This window comes from Colobus angolensis, unplaced genomic scaffold, assembly GCF_000951035.1.
Source record: "Colobus angolensis palliatus isolate OR3802 unplaced genomic scaffold, Cang.pa_1.0 Scaffold44, whole genome shotgun sequence".
Lineage (NCBI taxonomy): Eukaryota > Metazoa > Chordata > Mammalia > Primates > Cercopithecidae > Colobus > Colobus angolensis.
The window spans coordinates 1,939,043-1,960,202 of record NW_012117821.1 but is presented as its reverse complement, the minus strand read 5'-3'; the positions used below and the strand labels follow the sequence as shown (position 1 = coordinate 1,960,202).

Genomic DNA, 21,160 nt, shown 5'->3' with positions numbered 1-21,160 from the left:
CCCCAAAAAACTCACATCATTTTTTTCCATAAGAATTCAAAAAATCTAAGTAGCCAAAAGCTTGTTAGCACTGAGCGCCTGCCCACCCATGACAGCTGCAGGCTGACAGCACCTGCTTACCTGGAGACTGGGCAGGGGGCAGGTCTGGGCACCCAGGGACTGGGCGTACTCATAGGCTTCCGTCCTCTGGATTGCTTCATTGGTTGCGAACTTTAAGAATGGCAAACTGTAGAGGAAGCGAATTATTTTGATTTGAAAAACATGGCCAATTATTAGCACAGTCAACCTCAGAGCAGGTCATCCAGAAGTGTGTCCCACCATGTGACAAATCAAGACATGATTCTGGCCATCTGTGAATTAACTAAAGGAGAAGGATTTCATTTTACTTTTAAAGGAAAACTTACAGGACTATACTGACTTGCTTCTTTACCTGTGATTTGATCCAATTAAGACAAGCTTTGTAGTTTTCTTCGTATAAACACCAAATCCAACCTGGGCCATAAGGTAGCAAAAGTGGGCCGCATCTAAGAGGCCCTTCGAAGCTGGAGAGACACGAAAACCAGGCGAAGTCTCAGTGACTGGGGATGCCCGCAGAAGTCAAGCATGTGCACAGAAGGCACTAGAGACGTGAGCTGGACGAAGAAGGCCAGGTTCTTGTGATTTCTGCCAATGCCACAGACAACCGGGCCTTCGGTGCTCCATCCATGACGCCCGATGCCCATCTCCACCCCTGACCTACCCAGAGTGTCGCCCATGGTAGCCATCGTCCTGGACTCGACGTCCATATTGTTGTTCAAGTTGGACAAGACCATGGCAAGGTGCGGCCTCCAGTCTCCCCATTTCTCGTCTCCACAGCACTAACATGAGGAAAAACAAAATGAAGCCTCATCCCTGGAAGCCAGCACCATTTCAGTTCCACACAGCTGGGCTCACCAGCATGAGGAGGCAGCTCACGGCCTGTGACAGCGTCACCCATGAGCAAACTCCACACAGGCAGTGGAGCCTGTGCGAGCCACCAGGCAGTGCCACTCACCGTGGACGCGGCGGGCATCCGCCCGGACATGAGCTGGTAGACTGTCTGCAGAGGGTCGTTGATTGGGAGGCTGTTGGCAAACCTAGGCAGACATAAACACAGAAATACCCCATGCTGGCTCAGCTAGAAGAAAAAATCCGGCCGGGCACAATGGCTCACACCTGTGATCCCAGCACTCTGGGAGGCCGAAGCGGGCGGATCACCTGAGGTCAGAAGTTAGAGACTAACATGGAGAAACGCATCTCTACTAAAAATACAAAAATCAGCTGGGTGTGCTGGCGCGCACCTGTATTCCCAGCCACTCAGGAGGCAGGAGAATCGCTTGAACCCAGGAGGCAGAGGTTGCAGTGAGCTGGGATCGCGCCACTGCACTCTAGCCTGGGCGACAGAGCGAGACTCCATCTCAAAAAAATAAATAAATAAAATAGTAATAAAATAAATTTTTAAAAAAACCAGACCTCAGCCCTCTGATGTAATGATTAGACTTAGATAAAGTACACGTATCTCAATATTTTATTTTTCTTTCCTATCTCAATATTAAAAAAATAAAGCTGTAAAAGATAAGGCCAGGTGTGGTGGCTCACGCCTGTAATCCCAGCACTTTCAGAAGGTCAAGGTGGGCAGATCCCTTGAGGCCAGGAGTTTAAGACCAGCCTGGCCAACATGGCAAAACCCCATCTCTACTAAAAATACAAAACATTAGCTGGGTGTAGTGGTGGATGCCTGTGGTCCCAACTACTTGGGAGGCCAAGGCGTGAGGATCACTTGAAACTGGGAGGCAGGGGTTGCAGTGAGCTGAGACTGCGCCACTGCACTACAGCCTGGGCAACAGAGCAAAACTCAAAATTTAAAAAAAAGCTATAAAAGATGGAGACTAGGCCGGGTGCGATGGCTCACGCCTGTAATCCCAGCACTTTGGGAGGCCAAGGCGGGTGGATCACGAGGTCAGGAGATCAAGACCATCCTGGCTAACATGGTGAAACCCCGTCTCTACTAAAAATACAAAAACACTTAGTTGGGCGTGGTGGCAGGCACCTGTAGTCCCAGCTACTCGAGAGGCTGAGGCAGGAGAATGGCGTGAACCCGGGAGGCAGAGCTTAGAGTGAGCCGAGATCACGCCACTGCACTCCAGCCTGGGCGACAGAGCAATACTCTGTCTCAAAATAAAAACAAAAAAAGATGAAGACTAAGGAATTCACTGAGATTTTGTGTGAAGTATTAAAAACCATACAGTTAATAAAAAAACTTTTTAAGCTCTCCACAGCACGATCCAAGGAAGCCTCGAAGCCAAGGAAGCCCGCGTTCCTGTGGGAGCACAGCACAGTCAAGTGAAATCTGCCTGCCACCTGCCACCTGCCACCAGTGTGGACACCGCATGCTGCAGGGAGCCAGCCCTGCTGCCTGCCACCAGGGTATGGATGCCGTGTGTTGCAGGGAGCCAGCAGGGCTCGCCACTGGACCAGGCCACCGTGGGACCGTACCTGGTCATGACTCGGGCGTGTGTCCGGCTGTCCATCTTACTTGCAAGTAGCAGAGCGTGACCCCACAGGCCGTTCTTCATTGCAGACTCCAAAGCATCCTGCAAAAGGCATTTCAGGGGCCTTGGTGAGTTATCGGCGGTGACTCACGTGACATGACTCAAGACAGGCGACAGGCCATGTGTCCTCACGCAGCAGCAGATACACAAACAACCCAAAGGCCTCAAAAACTTATTCACCATTTGGAGATTAAGACACGTCAGCATTTCACTATTTTCCTGAGTTTCAAAGTCCCTGTGGTAGTGGGTATTTGTAGATATTTGCTGCTTTTATCCATTTTCAGCATAAAACATAAGCACGCTAATCACAAATAGGGCTAACCACGCCGCGCTGCCCACACCGCCCCGTCCACTGGGAAGCACGCACGGGTCAATTCCCCGGTTCTAACAAGAGGCCTCTGTGAATATCCCGTCAGCACAGACAGTGGCTCCAGTAAGGCAGCCTCCCTTTTCGCCAAAATCATCTAGGGTATAATTTAGGACTTCTGGCTAGGAGGCAAAAATGCTACAGTAGAGGAAGATGTTAATAAAAGCTAACAGGTTACATGACTTCAATCAGTTATAAAACATCCATAATAGACTCATACTGATCAGGCCGGGCGCAGTGGCTCATGCCTGTAATCCCAGCACTTTGGGAGACCAAGGCGGGTGGATTGCTTGAGCCCAGGATTGAGCCAGGATTGCTTGAGTCTTGGTTCGAGACCAGCCTGGCAACATGGTGAAACCCCGTCTCTAAGAAAAAAATAAAAAGTTAGCCAGGCGTGGTGGCGTGCAGCTGTAGTCCCAGCTACTCAGGAGGCTGAGATGGGAGGATCACTTGAACCCAGGAGGTCGAGGCCACATTAAGCGGTGATCACGCCACTGCACTCCAGCCTGGGCAAGAGTGAGACCTTGTCTCAAAAAATTAAAATAAAAAAATAAAAGTACTGGTCAAATATGCCCTTTCTGAGTTTATCATGATATAAAAGGACGGAGAGCTCTGGGCCTATCCAATGTCTCTGCTGTTCAGGGCCACACATGCCCGTGAGACTGGCCACTCTCCTGCTTAGCACATCCAAAGTGGACATCATGCACCCTAGACAGGCCCTGCTGTGAACACACTGTCCCTGCTGCAGTCACAATGGACCCCCCAGCCCCACTGTCCCAGAGCAGGCTACTGTCTCAGGTCCCCCGCCTGCCCTGGTCCCCATGCTGCTGTGGCCCCAGTCACCGGACGCTATACGCACTGGCCGCTCTCCTGCCCGTGGCCTCTCCATGCACTGCGCCTCTGACAGGCTCGGTGCGCCCTCCCAACTCCCAGCGACTTCTGGGCTGTAGACTCCAGCCTGACTTTGTGAGAATGCCAAAACTCGTGTCATGCATGTTTCATCTGAGACTTGGCACACACAGCAGGGACACGGCCCGTGCTCAACACGTGCATTTATTGAATAACTGAAAATTCAATCTGCAGGTCTCCAATACTGGAAATAGTTAGAAGGAAACCAACATTAACACCTCCAGAAGGATGGCATAAAAGAGTCAGGCATTGTTCAGGAAACAGCAAGACCCGAAAACCCACACCACAGCGCAGATGCTCCCGAGAGGGGGCCGTGTCCCTCCCCGACGGCTGCATCGCCCGCACCAGGCCCAACCCAGTGGACACCTGCAGGCGCCAGGTGCCACGATGGGGAGGCGCACCTTCTTACGGCCATACAGCAACAGCTCCCTGAACCGCTCGGTCTCTCTCTCAAGAGAGCTGGCGGCAGCCGTCGGACCACCAGTGAGGAAAGAGAGCTGGGCCTCGCCAGACTCCTCCTCTTCCACCTGCTCCACCGCCTCGTTCGTGAAATCAATCAGGTTTGCTTCATTGGGTGACTTCCCAGGAAGCCACACTGTTCTGTGGTCTCGTAACAGAAGCTCCGCAATGTCGGTCCCTACCACGGTCTGTTCGGGTCAACGGGAACAGGAAGGAGAACAATGGCTCTCAGATGAGGACGCATTAGACCACCACAGGCACAAAGCCCCACCCTGGACACAGCCAGACCCACAACTACCCGAAAGGCTGGCAAGGCTGGACTGAAACCTCATCTCATCCCAACCGCACGTTCCCTCTCCCTCCCCACCCAGTCCTCGAGGCTCCCACAGCTGGGCATGCAGATGTCGCCCTGCTTTGTCAGGAGGCTGAGCATTCCCAAGACTAAATGAAGACCAGCAGGAAGAAATACTCCAGAAGTAAAAAGACACTTACCCCATTCTGTCTGCATAGGAGAACAATAAAATTCCAAAGAAGACTTGCAGACTCTTTGTCAATTAAGTTTTCATTCTGCAAACATTTTATAGCTTTGTTCTGTGCAAAATTAATGACATCCACTTTATGGGTGTCGTCTCTGTAGAAAGAACACATAGTGAGCAGCGATGTCTGCAATGCCGGGCTCGCAAAAAAAAGCCTCAACAAGGAACATACTTAGCCAGGGGTCCCGGGAACGCCCGCATCTCCTCCTGCTCAGACGTGTGCTGTAGCAAGGCCTACGAGGAGAGGGCTGTGGGTCAGCGGCAGCCAGTGCGCAGCCACCCTGCTGGCAGGCCGGCCAACCCAGGCACAGATGCCGCACGAGAGAGGAGAGGGTGGCCTGGCCCACCCGCCCCGCCCCACAGCGGGTGAAGGCTCTGTCAAGGCTATTACATGGAACATGGCCTGTGTGGGCCACAACCACAATTTCAAACTTTATTTTAAGCAGTGAAATCCATTTTTTCTCCCCAAATCCTGAGGCAGAACCCCAATACATGTTACAGAAGCCTGTAGAAACTGCAGGAAGAGGCGCACGCCAGCCCCACTCACCTCGGCAGTGCCGGGCCCATCTGCCACCCGCCCCCCTCACCTGGGCAGCACTGGGCCCCGCCGCTGCATCTATCATTGAAAAGCAGCAATAAAGCAAACATCCCCAAAACGAGGACAGGAAATGCATCTACGATCAAACCATGTCTAACACCAAGGCAGACGCTTACAATACTGACTTTTAGGAGGACAAAGATACGACCAAACAGAAGAAAAACCCTACACATTGAAAATTCATAGGAATAGACATTTTTCCAAGGACGTATGTCCAGAGACAAGGTCTGGCAATTGAAGATGACAAACTGCAAAGCACAGAGTTCCCCGGGGTGGCAGGGCAGTGACACTGTGTGCCATTACCTCCATGCTGTGGACCTCCACCAAGGCCGGCTGTCCTTCTGAAGGCAGATTGGGAATTACTTTGATAAGCTGACCGCCAGGGCCAAACCTGGCACAGACATGAGGCACTGAAAATTTTTCAGGAGAAGTTGGTCTTGATGAAACTGCATTTAAGATAAATGGAAAAAGAAACCATCAGCTTGTCACTGTTTGCTGCTCCTGAGCCTAGATTTTCAACATGCCCACACAGCTGAAATCACCGGTGAGATTTATCATGACAAACTTCCAACTCAAAGTCGGTAATTGTTTAACATCATACTTAAAAGTAGAACTTAAGTGTACGTCAGGAAAAGAAAAATGTTGGAATCACTAAATATGAGAGCTATTCCCTTGCACACTGAGAAAGCTCCTGTGCCACCCTCGTGAGCCATCCTGAGGCTCCTTCGACAGCGTGGGCTCCTCCCCGGCCTGGCCGTGCCTGAGCTCTTTCCCTTTCACAAAATCAGATGCCGACTGTGATGACCACACAGCACCCAACAAAAAGGACAGCAAAACACCTCAAGCAAAAAAGAAAATAAGGAGCCAGGCATAGTTGTGCATGCCTGTAATCCCAGCACTTTGAAAGGATCCAAGGCAGGAGGGCCACCTGACCCCAGGAGATAGCAACCATGACCGCGCCACTGCACTCCAGCCTGGGTGACAGAGCGAGACTGTCTCTTAAAAAAAATAAATAAACGGGCCAGGCGCGGTGGCTCAACCTTGTAATCCCAGCACTTTGGGAGGCCGAGATGGGTGGATCACAAGGTCAGGAGATCGAAACCATCCTGGCTAACACGGTGAAACCCCGTCTCTACTAAAAAATATTTAAAAACTAGCTGGGCGAGGCGGTGGGCGCCTGTAGTCCCAGCTACTCGGGAGGCTGAGGCAGGAGAATGGCGTAAACTCGGGAAGCGGAGCTTGCGGTGAGCTGAGATCCGGCCACTGTACTCCAGCCTGGGCGACAGAGCGAGACTCCATCTCAAATAAATAAATAAATAAATGAATGAATGAATGAATGAAAAAATGTTGTTAACTGAAAAAATACTTTAAGTAAGTAAGGCCGGGCACAGTGACTCACACCTGTAATCTGAGCATTTGGGAGACGGAGGAGGACGGATCACTTAAGGTCAGGAGTCTGAGACCGGCCTGGCCAACATGGCAAAACCCCGTCTCGACTAAAAATACAAAAATTAGCCATGCATGGCGGCAAACACCTGTAATCCCAGTTACTCAGGAGGCTGAGGCAGGAGAATCGTTTGAACCCGAGATTCAGAAGTTGCAGTGAGCCGAGATCGCGTCACTGCACTCCAGCCTGGGAGACAGGGTAAGACTCCATCTCAAAAAAAAAAAAAAAAAAAAAAAAGGAAACTCAGTCTACTGTTACATTCTGTAACTTTATATCTTTACATATATTTCTGCAATTTGCCAAGAAAAAGCATTTGAGCATCCTGGAAGGGAACTCTGACACACGGGACGCCTGCAGGAGCGGAGTCTCCGGGGGAAGGAGCAGCTCCCTCCTGTGAGCCTGCTGAGCCACGAGGTCTGCAATGGGGATGTGACCAGGGGCCGCCCAGAGCCTGGATAGGAGCTGTCCTCAGAGTCACACTTTAAAACCCATGTTGGGGCAGCCAGGGCAGCTCTCAGGCCTTAAGCCAAACTGCAATCGAAGAGACAGCATCAGCCCGTCCTGACACGCTCTGCCACTTGGAAGGATGGATTGGGTCAGAGCCAGGCCAGGACATCACCATTCCAACCCCAGCCCTGACTCCCGTGTTCAGATCCCGGACTGGGTGGCCGCCCCAGTGGGGGAGCCAGTGTCCCTCTGTCCTCCTGAGCACTCACCTTGCTCCATGGCAGGCCAGACGGTGTCTGCAGGGTAGCCATACTCTGGGAAGCTGGGACCACTGCTGAAATTGTTGCGGTAGGTGCCGTAGGCGAAATCACCATGAAAGGAGCCTGGAGGAAGTGGGGCCTCGTAGGAACTGGCAGCCACATTGTGGCTTCTGTAAATCTGACTCTTAGAAAACAAAGCAAATGGGAAAAATCAGTTCCCCAGGCACAGTGGTAAAAGTTTAGGTACACTGCAAACAGGATGGTGGTTCTAAACACAACCGTCCGCGTGTCTGTGAGGTGCCGCCGCGCACCTGGTGTGAGTGGGAACTGAGGCTGCTACGGCGGCTGGCCAGGCTGTGTGCACTGTGCAGGCTCCGTGCCGAGTGCTCACTGTGGACGCTGCGCCTGTCCACCTCTTCCCCGTAAGGGTCTCTGTGGGGATCGGGGTCGTCGTCAAAACTCCCCGTGAAGCGAGGGTCGTACCTCCAGTTGTTGTCACGTTTCTCGGGCCTAGAGGAAGCCAGGGGACAGAGGCAGAGAAATGGGAGTGTGGGAGGCCCCGTCCCCATGTGCTACGTGGCTGCCCAGGAGCCAGGACTGAGACCCCTGGGGCTGAGCCACAACACACCACACCCGACCCTCAGGGCCCTCTGACGCGCAACTTTAGAGAAGTACTGCGAATGCGTCTCCAGTGTGGTCACTTCTCCGGGCTGCAGGGCGTGACCGCTAAGAGGGGACGATGAGAAAGAGTGAGCCTAGTCTCCCAGGTGCTCCCAGGGGTGCTGAACAGTCCTCTTGCTGAGGCCAGTTCTCCTCTAACAGTCCAAGCTGGGAACCCTGGAAGGGTCTGCTCCCTCCTTCCTTTCAGACAGGGACCAAAACATCAGGCGGATGCTCACCCAAACTACCAAAGCTCTTTGTTAAAACCCAAACATGAGGGCAGAGAAGCACTAGCACGCCCTGGCTGCCCCCAGCCTCTTCCCCCCAGGGGTGCTCCACCAACCTGTCCCCGTAGGTAGAGTGCTCTCTCCTGTACATGTCGTACTCTGCGTCACACCAATACCTCCGGTCGTAGGTGCGGGGGTCCCTGACTCTGGCACTGTAGTGGTAACGATCCCAGTGACCTGGATCTGCGAGCAAGGAACTAATGATTAATACAGTAACATTCAAAAGAAGAAATGCCTCAGATGTCACTGAAGAAGTGACACCACCCCAGGACTTCATGCTCCAAGAACTCCTTGAGAAACCTAGCTTATCTCCTGGAAACCAGCACGACACCAGGAAGCCATGAGATCTGGAGGGCCCGAGCTACCTAAAGGCAACTGGCTGATTTTTCTCTCAATACTTAAGTGTTTTAGATTAAAAGGAAAAAATACTTTTAGAAAAGGTGCTAACTAAAAGATTTTTTTTTTTTTTTTGAGACAGAGTCTTGCTCTGTCGCCCAGGGAGGAGTATGCTGGCATGATCTCAGCTCACTGCAAGCTCCGCCTCCCGGGTTCATGCCATTCTCCCGCCTCAGCCTCCCGAGTAGCTGGGACTACAGGCACCCGCCACCATGCCTGGCTAATTTTTTTCTATTTTTAGTAGAGACGGGGCTTCACCGTGTTAGCCAGGATGGTCTCGATCTCCTGACCTCGTGATCCGCCCACCTCGGCCTCCCAAAGTGCTGGGATTACAGGCGTGAGCCACCACGCTCGGCCAAGATTTCTTTATTAAGTACTTTTTCTTTTTTTTTTTTTTTTTTTTTTTTTTTAAACAGAGATGGGGGTCTTACTATGTTTCGTAGGCTGTTCTTGAACTCCTGGGCTCAAGTGCTTCTCCCACTTGGCCTCCCTAAGCGCTGGGATCACAGGTGTGAGCCACTGCGCCCAGCTAGTTCACTTTCACGGTTGCTGCTTTTTACTAGTTAATCCCCTAACTGTAAATTTTACTACTATTTCTTCACCTTAATGTGACTCATAAGGTTTTCAAAAATAATCTCAATATTAAAAAGTTACTTTAAAAGGGCTGTAAACAAAATGGATATACCATCTTCAGCCAAGTGCTTTTAGCAAGTATTAAGAAAAAGTTCTTAAAAGGTCTTTTATCATCTTTTCTAAAGATGTCTTTTCTTTTTCAAATTTATATTTAAAACAGGTGCAAATATCAAAGAGGATACTTGTTATTTGTCAAGGGGATTCAGGGCCCAGAGCACGAGAGGTCACAGCCAGGTCAGGAGGGACCAGAGGAGGCTCTTCCCGGGACACGGCCACTGTGCCGCACACACTGCATGGAGGGTTGCAGCTAGACGCCGCCAGGGAGTACCCAGGTCACTGCCCGGTGGGCGTGGCCCATGTCCACACTGCCCCAGGCAGCAGCTGCCAGCCTCCTGCAGTCAGGAGTGCGGGGAACATGGCTGGTGGAACTGAGGAGATGGTTTTTCACTTCACTTCCTTTTCATCTGGTTATGTTTATGAAGGCACATGTGGACACAGCAGCTCTCGAACTGCTGGTTATGCTCTGCTAGAAAATCAGAGAAATCTGCCAATATGACAAAGATGCATTCATGCTAAGATTAAGATGAAATTCTGTAATGAAAAATATCAATATAATTATTTCCAAATACAAAATATTTTCAACTATTTTGGCTCTTGGGCAAAAACATAAAGAGAGTAATAAAAGGGGACATTTTCCGGAAGTCACCAGCAGGTGCCGGATGGCCAGGGCTGCATGTCATCAATGTCTTTTGCACAAGGCACCTGCTAAGGCCAGCTGCTTGGAGCTCCTCGACATACCTCCATAATCGTACTGGCTGGAGTAATAACTTGCATAGTAATCGCTCTGACTGCTCCATCCACTTTTGGAACTATAGTATCCTTCAGGATACCCTTGCCTGAAAAAACACACAGTGCTGTTAAAAAGCAAATTACCTATTTCTTAAAGTGTGATATCAGCCAATACAAATAATTCCCAAAGCAACAGGCATTCATCAAAGCACTTTGCTTGTAAAAAATTCCAGTTAGAAGATTCAAAACAGTGGCAAGGATGAGATTGTGGAATTTCCCACCATGCGGCTAATTCAAATTCGTCTTGGCAAAATAACTCAGAGCCGTCGGCTAAAAAGAACTGACCCTTTTTGTGTTCTCATTGCTGTAGCCTATAAAAGTCAATGCTAAAATAGGTCCTAGAAATTTTTTGTTTGTTTGTTTTTTGAGACGGAGTCTTGCTCTGTCGCCCAGGCTGGAATGCAGTGGTGCGATCTCTGCTCACTGCAAGCTCCGCCTCCCGGGTTTACGCCATTCTCCTGCCTCAGGAGAGGCAGGAGTAGCTGGGACTATAGGCGCCCGCCACCTCGCCCAGCTAGTTTTTTGTATTTTTATTTTTTTTAGTAGAGACAGGGTTTCACCGGGTTAGCCAGGATGGTCTCGATCTCCTGACCTCGTGATCCGCCCGTCTCGGCCTCCCGAAGTGCTGGGATTACAGGCTTGAGCCACCGCACCCGGCCTAGTCCTCGAATTTTTGATATTATGCTCAGCAGGGGACAAAATGGACTGAGCTGCTTTTTTTCTTTTTTCCTGAGACAGGTCTCACTCTGTCGCATAGGCTGGAGTGCAGCGACACGATCTCAGCTCAACACAACCTCCACCTCCCAGGCTCAAGCGATCCTCCCACCTCAGCTTCTGAGTAGCTGGGACTACACGCATGCGCCACCACACCCGGCTAATTTTTTATATTTTTCATAGAGATGGGGTTTCACCATGTTGCCCAGGCTGGTCTCGAATACCTGGAGTCATGCGATCCACCCACCTCAGCCTCCTAAAGTGCTGGGATTGCAGGAGTGACCCACAGTGCCTGCTCTCACTGAGCCATTCAAACCAACCTAAAATGCCAGTTTCATAGCCTCGACCGCAGACCGCTGGCTGTTGGTGCTCCCTGCATGCACGCTCCTGGAGCAGGACTCTAAGGGTCCCACCTCCCTCTCAGGTCTCCTGGAGCTGACGTGGTGTCAGAATCCTACCCGTGCCCCAGAAAGGCTGGTTTTGTAGACCAAGCCATGATCCTGACTCTCACTACAGGAAAAGCACAAGTTAGTACAACGATCAAGTATCAGACCTTCTGGTACTGTCAAGATTCTTGAAAGGCCAGCCTGGTAAACACAGTGAGACCCTGTCTCCATAAAACAATAAAAAAATCAGCCGGGCATGGTGGCACACACCTGCAGTCCCAGCTACTCAGGAGGCTGAGGCAGGAGGATGGCTTGAGCCCAGCAGGTTTCCAGGCTGCAGTGACCTATGATGGCACCACTGCACACCAGCCTGGCTAAAAGGGTGAGACCTAAAAAGACTCTTGAAAGGCCGTAAGAGCACCTTATAATTTTCATACAATATTTCATTTTTAGAATGTGACCCTTCCCACGCCCCGTCGGGTGACGTCACGGGAGCCGCACCCGCCGCGGAGGTTGGCTGCTCGGCTGGCGCAGCACCTCTGCGTCGAACGGGGCTGCTGCTGGGTGGCACGCGCCCGGCCCACTTGTCCCCTACATTCAACTGCTCAGCCACAGTAACAAGCCCTGCCAACCGACAGCCTGAGTGGCCACTCTAGGGTCTATCACATTCGTGTGGGCCACAGCAGGCTCTGGAGAAATTATCTGAGTTGGGGTTTCCAAGGAGCTGCCGTCTCCTCAGCTGACCTTTCCAACCCCAGTCATTCACCAGGAGCGACAGTCTCAAAAACGAACAAGGCCGAGACGGCAGTGCCTGTGGGGATCGGACCACACCAGGCCCAGAGAGGCAAGTCCATGCCACACGCAAGCGTGGAGGCTGAACACACGCACGAGACGTGTGCTCCCCAACCAAAGCGGGGGAAGGAGCAGAAAGGACTCCCCAGAGCCTACGCAAGCCAGGGCTGAAGGCAGCCGCAGGATCCGAACACGGGAAGGAAGAGTGAGCCTGCGGGTCCGGTGACAGCGTCACTCTTGTGGCGACCTGACCCCACCTCTGGTGAGAGTCCTTTTCCGTATCATGAGCCACCACTGGCCTCTCAGAATCGGTTCCCAGGTGAGCCTGGCAGGGTGGCCAGCAGAAGGAAAATGGAATGGTGAGAACCCTCCCTGGCTGTCTCTCCTCCATGCTCTCGCCTCTCAGGGCCTCTAGGAAACACCTGCCCGCTCACCCTCAACTGGACCTGGCAGGCTGTGAGTCAGAATATGATCTTAACTTCAAACCCCGCTTCCCAAGTGACAGGGTGACACACAGTAGCTCAAACCCTGGGAATTTTCTCACAATTACAGCCTCCGGAGAGGTGAAGCCTCACAGTGCCACCTGCTTCACAAACCACCTCCAACATCCAGCTGCACATGGCCCAGTGTGTGCCCTTGGAGCCGAGTACACCAGGGCTAGCTGCGTGGGCAGAGGTTCAGAGCCTTTGTCTTCAGATAAGCTCCTAAAAACCTCTACGAATAAGCATGAAGAACCTTTCAAAAACCAGTGCAGGTACAAAGTCTTCATTAATAACTAGTTTTTCTCTATTACCAAGTTTAAGAAGTAATATCCCCTGGCTGGGAGCCTCTACCTGTGAGACAGTCTCTCCTCAGATCTGACAAGGAGTAGGTGCAGCTAAGGCCCTGGAAGGCGCAGCCTAGCGCGGTGGCCAGGACCATGCCCACCCCTCGCAGGGCTCTGCGCACCTCCTGAGTGGAGATGAAACTCAACAGCAGCCTCCTCTGCTCTAGGGCCCGAGAGGACTCTGACCTGGCTTAAAGGCCTACTCAGCTGAAGGCACAGTGCCACAGGCCTTTCCAAACCCCTCTTCTGTAATGGCAAACAGAGGCATGGCTGGCTGGCCTTCAATCAGAGGAGGCAACGTCAAGGAGAAACATAGGCTGGACGGGCGCAGTGGCTCATGCCTGTAATCCCAGCACTTTGGGAGACCAGGGCAGGAGGATCCCTTGAGGTCAGGAGTTCGAGACCAGCCTGGGCAACATAGTGAGACCCTAGTCTCTACAAAAAACAAGGAACAAAATTAGCTGGGTTTGGTGGGGCACGTCTGTAGTCCCAGCTCCTCGGTCGGCTGCAGTGGGAAGATTGCCGGGGCTCAGGAGGTCAAGGCTGCAGTGAGCCAAGAGAGCACCACTGCACTCCAGCTTGGTCAACAGGGTGAGACCTGCCTCAAAAGACAAAAAAAAGAAGAGGAAACACAGGCTTTCAGGCCCTGCTTTCTGTAGCCAGCCGGACAGGTCTAAGAATTAAGTCACCCCTGTGACCAGTCCTCCCAGGCCTCTGCAGACCTGTGAAAAGCTGCCGTGTCTCTGGGGAGCCCGGACACCCCATTAGCAAATGGCCAGACCAACAGACGTGCCCCGGCCAGAGGGGCTCAAGGACAAGTCAGAGGTTGCTTCTTTGCAGCCCTGAGCAGAATCTGGCCTGAGTAGAGGTGGGGCCAAATGCTAACTGACCAGCACAGCCAATGACCACCCGGGGCAGTGTTTAATTTCATTTAAAAACATATCGTACAATTTGTCCATACCGAGAAAATGTAAACATACGTTAGATAAGTTTGTGTAATTCTTCAGAAATACAGAACTTTTCGAGCCACTGTTATCCCCATAGCAAGCAACACAGACATGGGTCTGAGTGTGACAGAGGGGCAGCCAGGGTGGGCATGGCCGCACCTGGGAGGTGGCCGTTCCGAGGAGTGGCTGGCTCGGGAGCTGGGCCGCTCGGGCTCGGGGTAGCGGTAGTTCTCGGCGTACGCAGACGCAGCACTGTCATAGGGCCTGAATCGAGTCTCGTAGAGGCCGTAGACATCCTGTGGGAGGAAGCATTTGGGTAGGATTAGATACCAATCAAGAGCAAGCTCGTTCAAAAGCCAGCCTGAGCTGGAAACATCGCAGACGGCTGCTCCCCAGCAGGACTGAGTGTGGCCCTTCCCTCATGCACAACCACACAGAACTCCGAAGTACAGCCACACCCACAGGCAGCGGGGCGACCTAAGACCCACAGCGCTGGCCCTGTTCAGGAGACCCCTGGATGGACCCAGGGCACCAGCATGTCAGCAGACAACCCCAGGGGGCTGTGGCGACTTCTGGAAGGGGCTGTTAGGTTTCTGCTTCCTGACGAGTCCAGTGTGGAGATGCCATGATTTGAACAACCCCTGTGTCCTGCTTCAGATGCCACCTCAGTGAGTCGGAGAACCAGGGTCCCAGTGAACAGAGCCACAGCCAGGAGCAGCCTCTAAAAGTGGACCGTGCTTTATTCTCGGGAGGCTTCAGCCCCATCACCAACCAATTCGTGGCCACAGATCTGTCCCCAAGGGGGCCATGTGGACACATGAGGATCTGCAGACATGCAGTGCCCCGGGCACACGCCAGAATTCATGCTTAAGGGCCTCAAAGCCTCGAGGCTATCGCTGGCTGGCAGGCAATGTGAAATCACAGCAAAACAGACTCGTCCTTGGCCACCCAGACACCACAGCAAGAGGCATGGCGGGAGGACTGCACTGCCGCGGAGGGAGGTGGCTCGCTGCAAGAGGACCGTACAAAGGACCCGAAGTGAGGCCACGGCTTCCCCCTCGCTCTGCACCAGCCCTACCCCAGGGCTCCCCGCAGAGCTGAATGTCCTTGTATGGAGATAAAAAGTGCCTGGGCTCCTTGTGGAACCTACACAGGTCCGAGGGGCCAGGTGTGCACCTGGTCACACGCACACAAACTGTGACGCTCGAGGCCCAAGGGGAGGCCCAGCCCCATTCCCCGGGACAGTATCCAGCCAGCCACGGCAGCCTTGTTCCTCAGGGCGGGCCCCCTTCTGATGCAAGGCCTTCCTGTGTGGCCGCAAATCTGGTTCCAACTGGCCTTACATACTGCAAGACCATGGCTTTCCAACTCCCTGTCACACAACCCTTCCACCTGGAGTGACACTGAATCGGCGAACCCAATCAGCGTGTGCTGAACTGGGCTAGAGCGCAGGAAAAGCAAATAATGATCAAATGTGTCCACAGACACTTTTCCAACGACTGCAGGATTACGCGGAGCCCACCTCAAACATCACTCGTGAGCTGGTGTCCTTGTGAAAAGAGGCACAGAAGAATCTTCTGCATGAGCACAGCCGGTCCCTGAGCCACTGCCTGCACCACCACCCAAGCCACTGCCCGCACCACCACCCGAGCCACTGCCCGCACCACCACGTGCCGAGCCACTGCCTGCACCACCACCCGAGCCACTGCACGCACCACCACCTGAGCCACTGCCCTCACCACCACCACCTGAGCCACTGCCCGCACCACCACGTGCTGAGAGCAGCTTGCGGGACGCCGCCTCACTCAGCTGCTGCGTGCGGCTCATGCTCCAAAACAGACTATTTTCTCTCCGTGTGTTTAATCTCCAGGAGGCATTTAAAGAACTATGTGATGCACAGGGCTTCTGATATAAGCTTCCAGGGGCTATCCCAGTTTCCCAAGGCGTGCAACACAGAACTTTTCTGCAGACAGCCAGCAGGAGCAGGGGTGACAGGAAATGGAGGGCTCTTTCTGTCACATTAGCTGGGGAGGCTGGTTCAAATCCTAAGCAGGTATTATAAGCAATTCAAGATGCTAACGCATGGTGTGAAGTAAGGGTGGCCTGTGGTTGGGAGAGCAAGTTCTGGAGCCGGGAGCCCTGTCCACAGGAAGCGTTACTGGATTACCGTTCTCACACCTGCGGGACTGTGGGTGACCTCGGAAGCAAGCGAACAAACACGACTAGGGAACACACCGTGAGTAAAGAGTCAACTGGTCAAAGCAACGAGAGAAAAGTGGGTTACACATGCGACTCAACTCTACCTGGTAATAGAGGGAGGCTGCACCAGGCTCTGGTGGGTATGGCGAGGGATACTGAGGCTGGTAGGCATCGTACAGAGGCCGGTAGTAGTAGTAGGCGGCCAGGTCCTGAGGCGGTGGGCCGGGGGCAAGTGCAGACACCGGCTGTGGCCATGGCTGCTCTGACGGCACCGCTGCCTGGCCGGAGCCAGTGGACACCAGCGACGCGCTAGAGGACTGAGGAGGGCGAGGCGGCAGCTGCTGACCTGCGTTGGCCGGAGCCAGACTTGCTGGTGGCTGTGCTGAGTTTTGGGCCTGTCCCTGTGCTGGCAGACTTTCTGGATTTGACAGCTCTGAAAACGTGGCTTTGGGTACTTGTGGGGAAGCCTGTTGCTGGGGTGGCACCAGCTCCTGCTGGGCTCTTTCGAGGCCAGACTGGCCCTGGGCATCTTTCGTGACCTGCTGATAAAAACGGTCAAGGTTAGGTCCCCCGGGCCCAGACTGTCTGGGATGACTGGCAACAGTTTGCTGAGAAGCGAGGCTGTCAGAATGGGATGGGCTGTACATGCTTACAGGATTTTCCAAAGTCCTGCTTAAGGTAAAGTCTAGGGCTCCGTATGTGTCTTCCTGATGACTGGAATGGTTTGCCTTATTACCATCAGGCACCAGGGTGCCGTGTGCAGGTGGAACTAACACCACACTTGTGCTTCCAGCAGGGCTATTAGCAAATCCAGGAAGAGCACTTCCTGCCTTACGATCCTTTTGACTTTCCGGAACCAAATTCTCTGGAACTGCCTGGGATGGTGGTTGAACCAGCAAATTAGCAGGCTGATTAGAAACCATTTCGGAAGCACCAGAACCTTGTGGAAAATGACTCTGGGCAACACTGCTAGGCAGAGACGAGCTAAGGACAGAGCTGGTTGGAATCCCAGACAAAGAACTGCTCTCCCCAGAATCACCACCGAGAGCCCAGCTGCCGACTGCAGGTCTCTCCCCCACCAGAGCCTCTCTCCAGGACTGATTCTTCTCACTCGAGTTCGATAAGGACATAGGAAAGTTAATGGGCTGAGCCAGATTATAGCTGTGATCAGGCTGGGCCATCAAGACTGGCGGATTCTGCAGAGACTCAGTGGGCGGTGAGGATAACAAACTTGCATAACCAGAACTCGCCTGGGACTGAAGGGCCTCCTCCTCTCCCATTTTGGGAGGATTCTCAAGGTTCTCCAAAGCACCAATGCCGTCTCGGCTCTGCACAGGGGCTGCCGAGCTTGGCTTCCGTGACTGCTGCCCGGACATCGCCTCTTCTGGAGGCTGAACAACTTCAGGTGGCTGAGGTTTTGCAGACACATAAAGCGCTGGGGCTGCAGGGGCCAGAAGGACGTTGCCTCCAAAATCTGGCAGCTCACTTTGAGCCCACAGCGTCGTTGCTGGGCTCTCACACTTCGTGGGCCCCTGGGCCCTGGCTGAAGGTCTCTTCTCCGGTGCCGGATACACAGTATCCAAGGGCGGCGCCCCTGTGTGTGGAAGCACGTGCTCAGCTTCCGTGGTGGAGTTAAGAGGCAGGGGACAGACCTGGGGTGCACAGAGGGTCTCCATGTTGTCTGGCGGCTGCTCCAGGTTGCCAGGAGAAGCATCGGGTAGGGCGGCAGCTGGTCTGCACTGCTTCTGGCGGGCACAGGTCTCCCTTACTTCACCAACTACGTTGGCGCGATCTGCCTCAAATGGTTTTACCCCAACTAAGTGAGATTTTACCGGTTCAAAAGAACTATTTGCACTTGTCTGAAATATTCCTGTAGGTTTCGGGGGGCTTGGGGTTGAGGGCTGGGACACGCTGCCCCGGTAATTCTGGCTCACAGTGGTCTCGTCTGGTTCGCCTCCTACGGGAGAAGAATCGATTTGCTTAAAAAAACTACCCGAAGCTTCATCCTCAGGTTTTCCAACTTCTTGCTGGATGAACGTGCCAACCAGCTCCTGGGGCCTGGCTGAGCCTGAGAGCCTTCCATGGCTTCTGCTGCTGTAGCTGGATGACGTGCTGTCAGGGTGTACTGTGTGCAGTGTGGCGTCACGGGCTCTGGCGTGACACACAGCACCATGCCTGGGCACAGCTGGCCCAGGAAGGGGCCCATATCTGAACTGGTCACTCGGGGAGGAAGAGTCCAAATTGAGGGGCTCACTTGGCAGAACTTCTTGATTCTGAACAAATTCTAAGTTCTCAACATTCTCATACTGCGAGCCACTGGCATCCGGCAGCCCTGTGCCCGCTGCGTCACCCCATACATCACCAGCAGCCTCACTGCTGGGGCCTGGGAGAAGGGCCTGGCAGAGGCTGCCTGCCCCCTTGTGTGCAGGTGCAGGCGGATGGCCCAGTCCAGGGCTGGAGCAGAAATCGTCAAAGTCTGCTTGACCAGATGAGCCTGCTTTTTCAGATGAGAGATTCTCCTCATTTTCTGTCTCTCCCCCTTGGAAAAACATCGCCAGAGCTCCTGAGGCTCCCGAGTCTGCTTCCAGCGGAGCACAGTCAGCCCCGGCCCCGGCCCCGGCCCCCAGTGGATGGTGCGTGCGTTTTTCTGGGCTGTCTCCTTGGGCGAGGGGGTTCACAAGAGCAGAGGCGGGCTGGTGCTCCTTCTTCACTCCTGGATTCTGCCTGAGCTCTGGGCTTGCCCAATGATACACAATTCTGGGAATTTGCCTGAATGTATTTTCAGGATCAAAGTTATTGGCCAGGTGGCTTCCAGTTTGCAAGTGGCCCACCTCGTCTCTTCCGTCACTGGGCAAGGCTGCTGGGGGAGCCACCAGAGGGCTGTGTTGCTCATGACCAGGGCCCTGATGTAGGATGGACGGGGTGGGGAAATGAGGAATGCTGGTGGCAGAGGGCACCCCGCTGGGAACAGGTCCTTCAGGGCAGGGTGAACGATGTTGCCCCAAGGGCTGCGGGCCTCCCTGCACTGGCCCCCACTGTCCCGCCATCAGCAGACGAGGCTGGGGGAAGGAAGGGGATGCTGCTGGGGTGACCACACCATCATGTGGGTTTTGCCTGCTCAGGGGTCGGTCGAGCCCAGGCATGTTCCCATGAGAATGGCCCCCATGAGATGGTTCAGGATCCACTCCTGGAATGTAGTGAGGCAGATATGGCGGAGTCTGAACTTCAGGCTCTGAACTGGGACCGGCCTCTGCGCTCCTGTTCATCTCAGGCCCAGGAGGTGCTAAAGGTGTCAACACACCAGAAAACGGACTGCCATCTGCTCTGGGCTGTGTCAGAGGTCCAGGCAGGGGCTCACAGGGTCCCTGAGAGCTATCTCTGGCATGTGTGTGAGGCACAAGCAAACCGGGGTGCTGAGAAAAGCCTGACGGGCCTTGCAAGACAGGCAGGCTGCTTTTGGAAGAACTGCCCATCGGTGTACTTTGGAGCGCCTGTCTACTAAAAGCAAATGGATCCGTGACCGGCTGCAATGGGCAAGTTATCGGAGCCACTGCTGCATTATTATTGGCCCGTCTCCTGTAAGGGCTGCTAGCCCAGAACACGCTCTGAGGATTCCCGGCTGGAGGTGGCCCAGCCACGCCAGACGGGACCGCCTGGGGTGGCGGCTGCATGACTGAACTCTTGCACAAGTCGATGCTGCTTACAGAAGGAAGCAGAATACAGCTTTTCCTTAATTGGAGCTGAAAAAGAAAAAGAGACAATCAGCATAAAATCCATATAGTCAAAGTCCTAGCGGCAATCAGGAAAACTAAGGAAAAAAGAGGAACACTGAACATGATTTCACGTCACTTAAATCCCGAGGACTCTCTCCCCCCATACCCCACCCCAGCAGAGAACACCTGCCCCTGAGGAGCTGCTCCGGGGGGCACTGGACAGAGTATGTGCCCTGGATGGCCTAGCCGCGAGCTGATGGAGTATGTCTAGATGGCCACTCCATCCTCTGGGATCCTCTACTCACAAGGCCCATCACTGCCGCGGCCCTCCGCCACAACAGCAGGGATGGTGCGGAACCTGGACACTGATGTGATACGCTACCAGACCCACAGATACTCAACGTTTTCCTGCAAACCATCCCTAGGTCCAGGTAGAGCCAACTCTTCTATTAAGAAAGAAAAACTGGCCAGATGTGGTGGCTTATGCCTGTACTCCCAACACTTTAAGAGGCCAAGGCAGGAGGACCACTTGAGCCCAGGAATTCGAGACCAGACTGAGCAACAGTGGGACCTCGTTTCTACAAAAAACACAAAAATCAGCCAGGCGTGGTGGTGCACACCTGTAGTCCCAACTACTCAGGAGGCTGAGGCAGGAGGATCGCGTGAGCCGGGGAGGTCGAGGCTGTCGTGAGCTATGACAGCACCACTGCCCTTCAGCCTGGGTGACAGAGTGAGTCCCTGGCTCAAAACAAACAAACAAACAAACAAAAAAAACTTTATTTATTTATTTTTTTAATTTATTTTTTATTTTTATTTTTTTTTGAGACGGAGTCTCGCTCTGTCACTGAAGCTGGAGTGCACTGGCCAGATTTCAGCTCACTGCAAGCTCCGCCTCCCGGGTTCACGCCATTCTCCTGCCTCAGCCTCCCGAGCAGCTGGGACTACAGGCACCTGCCACCACGTCTGGCTAATTTTTTGTATTTTCAGTAGAGACGGGGTTTCACCGTGTTAGCCAGGATGGTCTCGATCTCCTGACCTTGTGATCCGCCCGCCTCGGCCTCCCAAAGTGCTGGGATTACAGGCTTGAGCCACCGCGCCCGGCCAAAAAAAAACTTTATATCATACTTTGTATACATGTTAATTTTAAATTTCAAAAAGGATACAA

At 53.3% G+C, this 21,160-nt stretch overlaps 1 protein-coding gene across 1 annotated transcript in view; it reads right to left on the bottom strand.

Moving 5' to 3' along the window:
- The window catches only part of SEC16A (SEC16 homolog A (S. cerevisiae)), a 35,918-nt gene extending 17,939 nt beyond the window's left edge, over positions 1–17,979 (bottom strand). The window contains exons 1-15 of the mRNA XM_011957410.1: positions 16,387–17,979; positions 14,243–14,379; positions 10,368–10,465; positions 8,597–8,723; positions 7,905–8,103; positions 7,603–7,777; positions 5,743–5,885; positions 5,014–5,075; positions 4,798–4,936; positions 4,248–4,493; positions 2,515–2,612; positions 1,034–1,115; positions 740–857; positions 431–542; positions 121–226 (exon numbers count right to left, since the gene is read on the bottom strand). Of these exons, the coding sequence (XP_011812800.1) occupies positions 121–226; positions 431–542; positions 740–857; positions 1,034–1,115; positions 2,515–2,612; positions 4,248–4,493; positions 4,798–4,936; positions 5,014–5,075; positions 5,743–5,885; positions 7,603–7,777; positions 7,905–8,103; positions 8,597–8,723; positions 10,368–10,465; positions 14,243–14,379; positions 16,387–17,958 (3,414 nt within the window). The 5' untranslated portion in view covers positions 17,959–17,979. The remainder of the gene's footprint in view (positions 1–120; positions 227–430; positions 543–739; positions 858–1,033; positions 1,116–2,514; positions 2,613–4,247; positions 4,494–4,797; positions 4,937–5,013; positions 5,076–5,742; positions 5,886–7,602; positions 7,778–7,904; positions 8,104–8,596; positions 8,724–10,367; positions 10,466–14,242; positions 14,380–16,386) is intronic.
- Between the last annotated feature and the right edge of the window lie 3,181 nt (positions 17,980–21,160).